Raw genomic sequence first — 14,378 nt, 5'->3', positions numbered from 1 at the left:
ATGGAGGAGACACATGAATCACGTATGTCACGCATGTATCGCGGAAGACCGAATTTACCAACACATTCTCATTCCTATGGTTAAGGACCCTTCGTCCATCTTCTTGGCCGCTTCTTCCCTTTCGGGGTCGCGAGGACCCTTCGTGTCAAAAATTAACGTTTTGGGTGTCCCCAACTCGTCATGTTCTGATGTGCTGGCCGTTCCAAATACTGTATTTTCCACAGAGAAAATAATATAGTATTTGCTACTACCACCAAAGTCACAGTTTTTGTCATAGTTTAGCCAGGGGTGCGACTTTTTAGACATACGTTGGCTAAGATATTTGTTATCATCCCAGTAAATGCCAGTTGACCTTTGGTAGTTGTGTCCTCTAACAACCCCTAGAGGGCGTTGCATCTGAGTATAAGTATTTGCTACTGACAGCAGCAGAAGAAGAAGTGTCACCCAAAACAAACATGGAAGAGAATCTGATTGTTTTCTTCTTAATCCTTGAATATTTTTCTTCTGCAGATCAAAAGATTAATATTCTTGCATTCATTTATTTATTCTTAAGTTACGCTGGGTTTAGCGGATTTGTTCTGAAACGTCAGACTTTTCTCCCAAAAGTGCAACTTAAACTCCAGAGTGACTCATATGGTTTTCTTCTTCTTGACATTTTTTGCTCTTGCGATTTATACTCCGGTCTGACTTGTACTCTGGAGAATACGGTAAATCAAGGCTCTCCAACCACTGGGCCACAAGCCGGTATCCTAACCATAACTCCGTACCAAATGTGGATCGGTACCGAATGCGGATCAGTATCGGTTCCACATCTGGTACCCCGTATGACAAAACGACCGGACTGATTTAATTGGAATGGCCAGCATGTCAAAAAATGACGAGTTGGGGATACCCAAAACATCAAAAAGTGATGCAGAGGGGTCCTTAATCATGGACCAATTAATATGTGACAACGTCCGAATGAGAATGAGTTGAATTTACATGCAGAGAAAATTTGATAATTGTACGTAGCAACAGTGTGACACGGCCTTTAGGCAGCAGAGCCGCTGTAAGTGGGCTAATGTGTGTTCAGGGGTGAATGGGACCTAAAAATGTAGTTGTGTAAATGTTAGAGTAATTAGGATAAATGTAAATTTCAGATTGCAACTGTTGACTCCAAAAGCACCCAAAATGTTTTTAAGAGACTTGTTTTAAATCTTTTTTTCAGTTTTTTGCCTTGATTAAAACTGCACTTTTTTTTTCTTTGAGGTCTTAGTAATTTGTGTGACAAATTTGCACAAAACAGGAAAAACTTTACTTAAACAGCACAAAATAAAAAAATAAAAATTAAAAGAGGGGTTTTAAATAGCCCAGGTGTTCCTTTTGAAACGTGTAAATCTGCGGTGACTGAGTAATTACCACTCGACACAGACAAAATTGTTAGTCACCTTCGGGTGTTGGCCACACCTTTTCTTTTTTCACAGCACTGGAGAAGACAGGGTCTCATATTTGCTGCTTTAAATGTTAAAGTGTGTTTAAAAATGAAAAAAAAAAATAATTTAATAGTTTTTCAGTTGATCTTGTGAAGATTGAAAGCAAATAAAACAAATGTACTAATCCTGATCTGTTTCACCCGCAACAAAACTGCAAAGATTATGCAGGAAAGGTGTGAACTCATTCAAAAACCTTTGAAATAAAATTAACAAATCAGAGGGAAGCACTGAATGAACGGAAGAAAAAGTCATGGTTCTTGAGGTACTGGTTTCAGTTTCAGAAATGCAGAGTCATGTTTTCAACGTGATGTTTGATGAAGACGTATGGATCTGTAAAACTCCAGTTTTCTCAAATCATTTAAACACTTTTTTCTCTTTTTTTGCCCCAATATGACCACCTAACAAAAAAAAGAGAAAGGCCTTAACTGTGTACAAAAACACTCACAAATCTCAAAGCTACATCTCATTAACTTTTCAAAAAATCACATTCACATTAAAAAGAAAAGGAGAAAAGGGCTCTTTAGCTAATCAAAAAAACAAAAAAACAAAACAGAGACTGGCCTCAGTTTGGACGGCACATCTTAGAAATGCTTTCAGAGCAGAGGAGTTCAAATCAGCTGACCGTGATGTATTTGGTTTCTCTAAAACGAAACACAAGAGCACTGTAGGTTAGCTGGCTGAGCAGACACACGTCTTCCTTTAGAGCCCAGAAAAGTATCACAAATGGCCCTAAAACCTCCTGCAACAGAGTTTCTGAATTTCAATAAATCTTTTTTTTCTTTTCTTTTTTTTGCCACTTACCTATATTTAAACTCTCAGTCACTAAGCATGACAACATTTTCATATTTGCACGTTTCATCTAACGAAAAGGAGTTTCTTTGCACTGAACGACATTCAAAGTAAAACATGGCACAAGACGACTTTTTCCTTGTGTTTTTCTAAAGTTTTCATCTAGGAAATATCAAATTTTTATACACTGAAATGGAAAACATTTTTTTAAACTTCTCATTTGTTTTAAAAACAGCGGCTTTTATTTATATATCTATATAGATTTTCATATATCCTCTCTTTTGATTTAGCTTTGTTGTGCAAATTCAGCAGTAACACAAGTGGCACAGCACTGGGGGTGGAGAAGGTCCGTCCTCAGCTCCTCTGCGGCTGTCCCTGACCTTTCATGTCCTCTGGAGGTCAGCAGAAGCGAGAGGACAACAGAAGGGGAAGAGATTCCTGGGTTCTGACCGTCTGAGCCACAGCCTTGGCAGTAACGCTTTTCCTCCAGCTGAGGGATGTCAGGTCCGTGTTTGATTCCGGTGACCCTTGTTGGATTAGTGGCTCAGAAAAGAAGAGTAGAGGGGAACAGAAGGAGGCGCTTGCTCCTGTGTGCTGCTGCTGCTGGGTGCCTGCGTCCTTCCAGTCGTTTCCTTGACTGAAGTTTTAACAGACATCAAAAAGTCACGAGATGTGTGTTTTTATTTAAATCCAGTTCTGCAGACTGGGCCGGTCCTCAGCTGGCCAGAGCCATGGTGTCGATGACCTGCTCTAGCTTGCCTCGTAGCCGCTGCCGGCGCGACTGTTCGTCCTTCTGTAACGCCGACAGGATCTGCAGACAAACAGGGAGAAGGAGCGTCACTCTGACGCTAATTTCCATTAACCAGCTACACTCATACCAACAAGGTGGGCAGGGCTGGCAGGCCAGGTGTGAAGACTGGTGGGATGTGTGTAATTACATGTTAATTACCAGAGAGTTGCACACAGGAGGATGTGTGCGTTCATTCGGAGAGCATTAACAGGAAGTGCTATAGTACAGTATGTGGATCCACTTTAATGGTGCGTGTGTGTGCATGTGTGCGCGCGTGTGAGGTCAGGGCACGAGTCAGAGGCGATGGGATCGTGCAGATGCCTGCATCTGGATAATGGGCTGTAATGACAGGGTGCAGTTAGCATAAATGGAGGCAGCTGCAGCATAACTACAGTGATACTGCAAAGGAGGATGGAAAGAATGTCTTAAATCCATGCAGCACAATGTGGGCAAATAAGATTTACACTATGTACACATCTGTGCACAGGAAGGGGTTTGCTCTGCGATTCCCATCTTTCTGTGTCACTTCTCTAATGTAGTTGACTTAACTAAAGACATGAGGATCTGATCAAATACAAGTGCAGTTTTTTAAATAAGTCATGCTAATTTGTAGGGATGTCCCGATCCGATCATGTGATAAAATCGGCCCGATCACGTGGTTGATGACTCGATCGATATCGTATGATGTTCCCCGATCAGTATCAGATATTTCATTTATTCTTAATATAATCAGCGTTTTATATTTCAAGCTTATTATTCCAGATAAATTCCCCACTAAATGTCTGAATGTCAAGAACAGATCACAAAATGTTGTTGCAGTAAAACGCAGCAGAAACGGCAGCAGTTTAAACAGGAGGAAAACAAAAACAATTCAGTCAAGCTAGCTAGATGTTCTCAGATTCAGACTTCTGGGATCAATAACTCCTTTAAAAACACTTTAAACTGACAGAAGGTGTCTCTATTGGTTTGTCTTAACACCACCAACAACCTGTAAAGACACTTGTCAATAATCGTCAGGAAAAGCGCCATAAAGACCATATTAAAATGGTTTCAGCTTATTTATTAATTTTTTAATACATATGGACATCTTTGTTTAGAACAACTGTTGAACCAATTTTACAATGAAAAAATGAAAAAGCGACTTGAACGCAGGTGACGACTGGAAAAAAACTCCACAACCAATTCATTTTATAAAAAAAGGTCTGTGTAGGTATAAACAAGAGCAACCGTCCTCGTCGTGTTAAATGTAGACGTTAGATTATCAAGAAATATTTGTTCATCTATGGATTCCTCAAAAGCTTTTAACAGAAATCAATTGCAGTATGTTGGTTTGGTAATTTAATGACCAAAAAAAGAGATTTGTAATTGTCTGTGACAAAGAAAGTCTGTTTTAATATTTTTAATAGTTCATTATTGTAATACATACTTACATACAAAAAAGAAACACTCACTATAATTAACATAGAAAACATTAAAAAAAACAGCTGTGTTTACCATAGAATCAAACTTGCAAAAACCTGTATGGGAGAAAAAAAGGTAAATTCCAGCTGACCTAATTATTGTATTATAATTTTAAAAATTATATTATATATTTTTTAAAAACAGCATTTTTAACGCATGTGTGTGACAGCAAATGCCTCTTTCGACGCCCAGTTTCGAACGCGGTTTGTACGCGATAAAACACTGCTTTTCACGCCCGTTTTGGGACAACACAAGACAGCGTAGTTTACGTCCTCCTTTTAAAACACATGTAAAAAGCAGCATTTTTCATAACCAATACTCAGTTTTTAATGGAGCTTGTCCTGGCGATTTTTGACCCCTTTGCTTTGCCACAGTAAGCTAGCGGAGGAACACATAAACTGATGGATGATGGGAAGTCGTGCCCACATCTGAGAGGTTAATTTTTAGTGAAAAATTGCAAAAGCTTTGTCCTAGATAACAACAGGTTTTCTTATTTTGGCAAACAATGACATAATCATAATGAAAAGACCTTCTTAAACAGACAAAAAGATGTCTGTATGGGTCTTTAAGGTCCGGTGGTTGCCTAGCAAGGTTTGACTTATAGTCAGCTATTAGTCCTGATGAAAAGCAAAAGTGAAATAAAAATCACACAAGTTTTGCAGAGCTTCATTAAGTTCATAATGTGCTCAGCTCATGCCTTAATGTGCATCCTAATGGTGGTAAAACCTTCAAGCGTGTGCCGCTGCAGACTGATTATCAGTGTAATTGAATTAAAATGACCCCATGGTGTTCGTGAAGACACAGGACATCCTTCTACTGAGTAATTACAGACTCCTCTCTGTCCATCGGAGTCGTGTTCAGAGGACGCTCACCTCGTCTTTGTACTTGATGATGTAGGTGTAGATTTCGTGCAGCGCCGACATGCTGTTGAACTGGCTGAGGTGCAGCCGGGACTGCTCTGCTAGGTAGGCACTCATGTCCTGATCACTGATTGCTGGCATTCGGGAGATATCAGAGTAATATCTAGAAGAAAGAAGAAGACAGCAGAGTTTGTGATTCTTAGCTACAGCAACACCTGCTTAATGGCGTGTACTTTTATAGCAATTTTCTACAGTCATTAAGGCCCAGAGCGGCTTACAGTCCCATTCATCCATGAACACACAGTCGCATACTGATGATGATCCATGCAGGTTGATAATCAGTCCACCAGGAGCAGTGTGGAGATCAGTATCTTACTGGCTCCAGAATGGAGGATCGCAGGTTCAGTTCCTGCCTTGCCCACTCATTATCGAGTGTCCTTGGGTAAGACACTGAACCCCACATTGCTCCTGGTGGTTTTAGTACTGGAGCCAACATCAGTGTGTGAATGTGTGTGTGAATGAATAAATTGGACAGTAAAGCGCTTTGGGCCTTCAAGAAAGGTTGAAAAGTATCCACCATTTACCACTCTGGAAAATCAGATTCAGGTTCTGCCCTGACTGCCCATGTGTTTATCTACCTCTGTGCCATGGCTGCCCCACAACTCAAAGTTGAGTACATTTGTGTACAGTAGAAGCTGAGAAATGTGTTTAGCAACTGAGAACTGAAAGATAAATGGCATCCACTGACAGAGTACTTTACTACCTTGCTTGAAGGCCCAAAGCGCCTCACATTGACAGCCCTGTTCATACATGCACATACTTTCACACACTGATGGCGACTGCTGCCAAAGACTGCCGCCAACCTAGTACCAGGAGTAATGTGGGGGTGAGTATCTTGCCTAAGGACACTTCAACACATGGGAGCCATGGCATGAACTAAACCAGAGGTCAACCGCTGTACCTCTGCACCACAAGATGTGAAGGAATGAAATCTGTTTTTAAACATTAAGAAGGTGTAAAATATTTACTCATTTGTTAGGATGTGTTGGGACACTAATAATCTTGGTTAACAGTGAGGTTGTTGATCTGCAGCAGAAAAACTGGATGTGACCCAGCCTTGTGCCAGAGACAGAGGGACGGAATTTCACTCTTAGATCAGGAATTCTACTAGAAGACTACTGAGAGCTTCACTGGGAGATTACACCAGATAGACCTAAAGGATAAATACATTAAGAGATCGGACAGGAGTATTACCACATAACAACTATGTGTTAGTCGTGTTGCATGACCAGGTGTTTCTTTGTGTGTTGGGTGACCAGGGAACACCCAGTTCTGTATATAAACCCCTGGGTTTGAACACATGGTGTGGTCACTGTAGTGATGCTGTCACCACTCAGAGCTGTGTGGCACATTGGTCCAATCCTCTATTAAAGGGTAATTTTGACTGTTTTTGCTTGCTCTTTTCCTCATCAACCAACTCAGAGAGGTGTCCAGGGGAACGCCTCAACATGTGTCATGAGGGATGCTAATGCAGTATTTCAACCAGTGTGACCTAAAAACATTTATCATTGCCAGGATTTCAGCTCTGTCCTTATCCAAAAAGGCCCTGATAAAACACTGAGTGTTAGGATATGAATGTGTGTTTATTTGATTCTATTAAAGACACTAAGAATGACGGTACTCTGATTGATGGAGAGTACCGGTACTTTCTCCATCAATCATTCTTGGAGGTTTGAGGAATATGTCCTTGGTCTGACCAATCAGACGTGGTTAAGATCCTCATTTCCTGGTGCCAACATGGCCAAAAGTTTCTCAGTTCCAACAAAAATAGCAGCTCAAGATTGTGTTTAGTGGTGTTGCTATTGTCTGAACGTGTAAAAAGTGCATAAAATAATAAAACTTAAAGACCAGGAGTGTCAAACTCAATGTACAATGGGCCAAACCCCAAAACACAACTTAGGTCGTGGGCCAAACAGGATAAACATTTATTGAACACTCTAAAACTACATTTCTAAAACTTTAAAATCATAACTTTTAAACACATTTATAAACTAGATATACAGCATTACCTGTGATAATGCTAGTGTGAATGCTGTAAGCTTAATTTGGCTGCTGAAGATACTAGTGCTGATAGTTGAAGATGCTGAAGCTGATAGCCAGATAAAATATTAGCTAAATGCTAAATTAGACTAAAAAAATAAGTTAAAACTTTGGTTAGCCAAAACAACTAGCATGTAGCTGAAAAACAGAGCTAAACTTCAAACTATCATAAAAAAATGTAAAAGACAAGCCTAAGTTAGTCAAAACAGCTAGCATGCAGCTGAAATATTAGTTGAATTCCCAAAAAATCTTAGTAAATGCAAAAATAGTCCAAAAAGCTAGCGGAATGCCAATTTTGAAGACTTTAAAACAGTAACTTTTTAACATAATTATTAAAAAGGCAGAATATTATTCCAGAATAAATAAACTTAAATCTTAAATCACTTTCTATATTTTACTCTCCATAAAAATATATTCAGTCAAAATTATACAAGTTAGAAATGAGCACAAGATAACATCAGGACATTAATAACAATAAAATAAAATGGTGGCTGCACGGTGGCGCAGTGGTTAGCGCTCTTGCCTCACAGCGAGAAGGCCCCGGTTCAAATCCCGGCTGGGACCTTTCTGTGTGGAGTTTGCATGTTCTCCCCGTGGCGACCTGTCCAGGGTGTACCCCGCCTTCGCCCATCAGTAGCCGGGTTAGGCTCCGGCACCCCCGCGACCCCGAAAGGGAAGAAGCGGTCAAGAAGATGGATGGAAAATAAAATGGTCTGGAGGGCTGGATCTCAGAGTTCTCAGCCCCCAGGCCTTGACTTTGACACGTGTGTTGGTGTGTACAGCTCCAGAGTCACTGTTAGCACTACATCCTCCATGATGCATCACGTTAAAGTCAAAGCATGACTTAAAGCACTTTTGAAAAATTTGAAACAGTCATAAGAAACAGGATTATGGTTAAGACTTTTAAAGACTTTTAAACTAAAATGAAAACAATGTATCCATTAAAAAAAGTTTTTTTTTGTTTGATGAACAACATTTAGCCGAATGAAAAACTAGTATATATGAATATAATTTCAGTATTTTTTGTTTAAAATGTATCAAGCAAGTTGTCATATAATTGTTCAAAAATTGCCATTGCTTTGAAATAAACAAAAACAAACATCTCAATAAATGAATCACTTTTTAGAAAAAAATGTTTTTGTATTTGTTTCTTTTTTTGAGGTTTCAAGGAATTGCATTGTAATAAACAGGAAGGAAAACAACTACCTGGGTGAACTTAAAGCTTTTTGTGCCTCAGATTTGACAATAAAATGTATGTAAGATCGTGGAGCCAACTTCTCCTTTTTTTACATATTTGGTTGTTGGTGTGCCTTGGGATTTTTGTCAAGGAAAAAGTATACCTCCGCTCAAAAAGAGGTTGAACATCACTGCTATAATGAATACTTCTCCAATAAAACACAACAGGAAAAGCTGATGAATGACTTAAGGATCAAATCAGCTTTTTCTTTATAAGATTTCAGCCTCACAGCAGGTTTAACTTCTGGGTTGTTTAAAGACAGAAATCTTTAACTGAAACCGAGTAAGCATGTGAGGTCATTTAATGATTAACAGTTAAACAACAAAGATGAACAAATATAACAAATTATTTCACTTTTAATAATAAATAGCTACAACACTAAATAGCTACAAAACATTAGTTAAAAGCATCTGGCAAAAATGACTGAATTTAAGTATTCTGCAGAAAATACTATTAAAAAAAGAATAAATGTTTGCTTGAATTACTATTGAGCAGAATTTGTTCTTATTTTATTGTTTACTGTCTGTTAATATTCAAGGAGCATGTTGGAGGTAATTACAGAAAATAATGAGTTTGCTTTAATTTAATTAAACCAAATGACCTCTGATGCAGTTTTGGTCTTACAACAGTTTAGTTGCACAACAACTTAAACATTTGTGGCTCTTTTGACCTCTGTCTGATTGAATCTTTGTCGCTCTGGATACTCCGTACCTCTCTACCCAGTTCTTGTAGTTGGGGATGTCTTTAGCGTAGAGGAGCTTGTTGGAGGGCGAGTCCTTTCCCAGCTTGTGCTCAGACGTCGAACAGGAGTCCATGAAGGTCTGAGCCACCACAGAGAGGCAGGCGTCCGTGATGCTGTTCTTATGGATGTCAAACACAAACTGAGGGTTTTTGATGACGTTGACCCAAAAGCGCAGAGGAAGACTGCAGAGGACGACAGTCAGAACCCAACATGAATCCAAATGCCTTTTATGTTGCAGCAGCTAAAAGCTTTAAAATGTAAAAAATAAAACTTAATGAGATGAATGTTTGATTAATTTTAACATTCATCCAGAACAGAAACTGTTTTAACTTTACGATCATTTAATAGACTTGGAAAGACTGATTTATGTTTTGTGGATCCCGACGTTCCTGAAGATGTTTACTCTGCAGACATCGTTTAAATCCCATCACTCATCAGTAATTACTCCCTCTCAGTTGTCATTTTTATAGCAGCCATTGTTGAAAGTATATCTAACAAACAGCTAAACAGAGAAGAATGAAAAACCTTTTAACCTGAGTGGATATTTATTATTTATTTATTTGTGTCTGAAGGCAAGAATCTCTCCGACCTACCAGTTGCTCTTCCAAGTGTGTCGTACGTCGTAGTCTGTGATGGAGTGCTTGTCGGCCTGCTCGTCCAGGAAGTCGAACATGTACTTGATAGCCAGCGGCAGCGCGCTGCCTCTGTGGGCTGTGCTGAAGATGGTTTCAAACAAATCATCCACGAACTTCTGGAGTGTTCCCTGAACAGGAGGAAGGCGGAGAAATGAAGAGAAATGACGATCGTACGAACTTGACTTTTTGCACAACACCCAGACAGTGAAAGTCCTTTTACACCAGGAGTGTCAAACTCAATCGCACAAGGAGCCAAAATCCAAAACACACCTTGGGACACGGGCGAACAGGATAAACATTTATTGAACACTAAAACTACATTTTTAAAAATGTAAAACTAACTTTAGAATGCAATTATGATCTAGATATATAGCATTATCACAGGTAATGTTAGTGTGAATGCATAAGCTGAATTTGGCCGCTGAAGATGGTAGTTCTGATAGATGAAGATGCTGAAATTAATAGCTGAAAACGCTGAAGCTGATAGCTGAAAATGCTGAAGCCAGCTAAAATATCAGCTAAATGGTAAATTAGCCGGAAATCTAAAAAAAAACCCCAAAAAACCTTAGGTCAGCCAAAACAGCTACCGTGTAGCTCAAATATTAGCTAAACTCCAAAACAGCCGAAAAAAATCTTAATAAATGCTTAAAAAGGTCAAAAAGCTAGTAGAGTCCCAATGTTTAAACTTCAAAACAGTAACTTTTATGAATAATAATTATGAATAATAAAAAGGCAGGAATATTATTCCTGAATAAATCAACTTAAACCTTAAATAACTTTCATTATTTTACTCTAAATAAAAATATATTTTGTCAAAATCATACAAGTTAGAAATAAGTACAGGATAACATCAGGTCATTATTAACAATAAATAAAATGATCTGGAGGGCCAGATAGAATTACCCGGAGGGCCGGATCCGGCCCCCGGGCCTTGACTTTGACACATGTATTACACCTAAAATATAAAATTTAGATTATCCTCCATTGGAATGATCCTGAATGATTCTAATAACTGCAGTTACATCCACGAATAACCTGAAAAACAAGCTGGAGGTATCTGCATTTTAGCTACAATACCAGAATTGAAAAGCATTTTGATATTTAAGAAAAAGTTTTATAATTCCTCTGACCTTGACTTGCATGCTTTAAGAAATTTTGTTTTTCACTTCTTTTTATTAAAAAAAAAACAACAACTTTTTTCTCAAATCGAATCAATAATTATAAAAACAGATCATTTTCTGGAGCTAAAAGGGGTTGGCGTAGTGATTTTAAGTCAAAGTCATTTATTTTTGTCGCCGAAAAAACATGTAAGATAATGCAAAGTACGTAAGCTGCAGAACTTTGATGATGAAAAATTTGTGGAAAACATTTTCAGTATTTGTTTTTAAATGATCAAAAACAACAATGACGTTTTAATGCTTTTTATTCTGTTTATGTTACTGCGTACTTAACCAGAAGGTTTCTATCTAAATCTTTGTGTTTTTATCAGATTTGTTCATTCTGATCTCCTGTTCTGAATAAAGGTATGATGGTGATTTAATACATATAATTTACATTTTCATACATCCTGTAAAAATACATATATTATATTAAAAAGTAAGAATCGTGGTTCGATTTGTGAATCGTTGAGCTTGATTCGTGAACCAAACTGGATCACCACATAAGCAATGCTCCACAGCCCTATATATGACAGGATAGAGACTTTGTTCCTACTTTTGTGGCGAGCAGCCTGGTCAGGTAGATCTCAGAGACCATCTTGCTTCCTCGGTCACCCTCCCTCTGGTCTGAGTGGTCATGGTTCTTCACCAAATGCCACAGTTTGGTTCCACTCTCCAGGTCAGGTGTGATCATTGGCGTTCGGGAGCGAAGGCTGTCTGGACTGCTGGCTGTCCTCAGCATGCTCTCTGACAGGAGAAATTAGAAAACAACCATGCCTCTTTAATTACATTTAGATTACATTTTATCGCTAAAATCTACATCTCCATCCAACCAGAATGAAGCAGGGAGACGTTTGGAGCTTCGGTTGCACAGAGGCAGGAAAACGTGCACAGAAACATGGCAGGTGCTGCTGCTTTGAGGCAGAAAGCAGGAATGAAGAGAAATGGATGACAGAAAAAACAATGAGATGCTGATGCATGATGTGGTGCTTTGTGACAGGTGAAAGGATGGTGGATTAGAGGAAGTGCAGCAGCCATGGGCAGAAAGCTGGGGGGTGTCGATCTGAATGGGTGAAGAGGTCGGATGAGACGGGGGTGAAATGGAGAGTAATGGAAGTACATGGCACTGAAAGGTGATGGAGACTGAGTGGGCCAGTGTCTAGTGCTATTGTTGCTTTTGCCAGTGGGGTGTTGAGTGCCTTTGATTCAAAACTCATCATCGCCAACTATCAGTCTGCTCAAAAACACACATCCACAGGATCACACCTGTGCAGCGGCTCACACTGACAACCATCAATCACACAATTTGATCCATTTCTGTTCCAGACATTGGTATTTTTCAGCATACACTCTTACTGATCAAGTTTTAATTGTCTTTATTTTTAGTTAGCATGTAGCTGAAACACTACATTCTGGTGTGATAAGATACACATTTTGCATCCAGTCCATGCATGATTCGATTAGTCGACTAATGGGAAAAGCAGGTGCGATCACTTCAGCTTTCTGGGCTCTGTGACAGGCTGGCGACCTGTCCAGGGTGTATGCCACCTTCCCAGGATAGTTACCAGGACAGTCTCTGGCAACCCCGCGACCTCGGGGAGTTAAGAAAACGGACCGAAGTTCAGGATGAAAATACCCGCATTCAGCGGCCATATTGGATTTTCTTTTTCTACCCTTTGATCAGTTAACTGAAAACGTGACCTGCCCAAAAGCCGAGTCCCTGCTGGGCCACACCTGATGCCGAAATCACAGCGCAGCACCTCAGATCTCATCTGTATATTAACTTTACATTGAAACTCTACGCATCTGAAGAGAAGGCAGCATAAGAAGGAAGCTGGTGTAACAAGCACTTTCTGCATTTTTTTCCAGGGTTTTGATTAAACTATACAGTTTCTTGGGTGCTCTGTGGCTTTGCTATCTATTTGTAAATGTTTAGCTTTAACGTCAACATTTATTTTGGAGTATTAAGGTTTTAAGAGTTAATATCACTACCTGTCGATCAGATGGACAATAAAGCTTATTTCTGGATAAGTTTTCTGGTTACAAAATAACTTTTCATTACAAAATATTCCATGGAAAGAGAAGACAACTGCATGAGTCGGTCATGAATGTGTCTTTAAAAGTGTAATGAAGTGTCCTTGCAGCTGCTGGATGCACATTTGGAGAAAAGCTCTGTTGCCTGTGGTGTCCAACACATCAGCGGCAATGATAGCATCTTGGTGTGTGAAGGTTAATACCCTCTCAGAGTCAGATAGGGGTAGGTTTTTTTGTTGTTTTCAAAGGGTAATTTATTCTGTAAATAATTTGATTTTTCAGTGGTGTGTACCATATTGGGCATCTGTCTTTGTGGCTGCGGTGTCCTCTTTTTCTCTCTCCCCACCTCTTTCACTCTGTCAGCCAGAAATCGAGGTGTCTACTTTAATGTCTGTCATTTATGGACTGCTTTAGAAATAGCCGTGGAATAGCCTTGGCCTGGGCTGATGGCAATGGATAAAAAGGATTGCTATTCACTCAGAGGGAGGTAAAAAAAAAAAAAGCGAGTCCAATCATGGCCCTGACAAACAAAGAGGGAATGAAAGGGAAGGTGAGGGGGGAGGTAGGCAGTTAGAGAAATGGGAATCATTGACAGGATGATTTAAATGGGATTAATTCAAAGGGAGAAGTGGAGCTGTACCGTATCTGCTGAGGCTCTTTGTGAAGGTGGAGGAGTTGGAGATGTTGTAGGCAGAGTTCTGCTTTGGCACCAGGGCGATGACTGAGCTGTCGGTTACCTGGACGTTCAGAACAAAGAACTAGCCAAGAGCCTTTTTTGGGGGACTTTTGCACATCATTTTGATGTCAGGCTCGTGTACCTGATAGTGAGCCAGCGTGTTGAGTCGCTTCCAGTCGTTGTCAATCTTGGTTGTGACATCTTCATCCTGCAGGATGATCCTGGCCATCCGACCCTGACGCCATTCTGAGCAAAGAGGAAGCAAAGGTTAAAAGCAACAGAGACGACCCCGACCGAGCGCTGACAGACAGAACTTAGTCGTACCCAGGTCCATGTCAGAGGCCTTTGGCCTCTGTGAGTAGGGACTGCCTTTGTACACAGCATCCAGCAGCTTCTCTTTGACCTGAGTGATGGTGTCGCAGTTC

General features: G+C 39.8%; 1 protein-coding gene across 1 annotated transcript in view; it reads right to left on the bottom strand.

Moving 5' to 3' along the window:
* Positions 1-1,704: 1,704 nt before the first annotated feature.
* The window catches only part of plxna1a (plexin A1a), a gene marked incomplete in the record, with an annotated part of 315,581 nt that continues 302,907 nt past the window's right edge, over positions 1,705-14,378 (bottom strand). Inside the window, 8 exon segments of the mRNA XM_024293231.2 lie at positions 1,705-3,072; positions 5,385-5,535; positions 9,421-9,633; positions 10,045-10,214; positions 11,800-11,990; positions 13,918-14,014; positions 14,096-14,199; positions 14,278-14,378. Coding sequence (XP_024148999.1) covers positions 2,977-3,072; positions 5,385-5,535; positions 9,421-9,633; positions 10,045-10,214; positions 11,800-11,990; positions 13,918-14,014; positions 14,096-14,199; positions 14,278-14,378 — 1,123 coding nt within the window.

This window comes from Oryzias melastigma, linkage group LG7 (genome assembly GCF_002922805.2).
Source record: "Oryzias melastigma strain HK-1 linkage group LG7, ASM292280v2, whole genome shotgun sequence".
NCBI classification, from domain to species: Eukaryota; Metazoa; Chordata; class Actinopteri; order Beloniformes; family Adrianichthyidae; genus Oryzias; species Oryzias melastigma.
The sequence above is the reverse complement of the archived record's forward strand: the minus strand, read 5'-3'. Positions and strand labels throughout refer to the sequence as shown.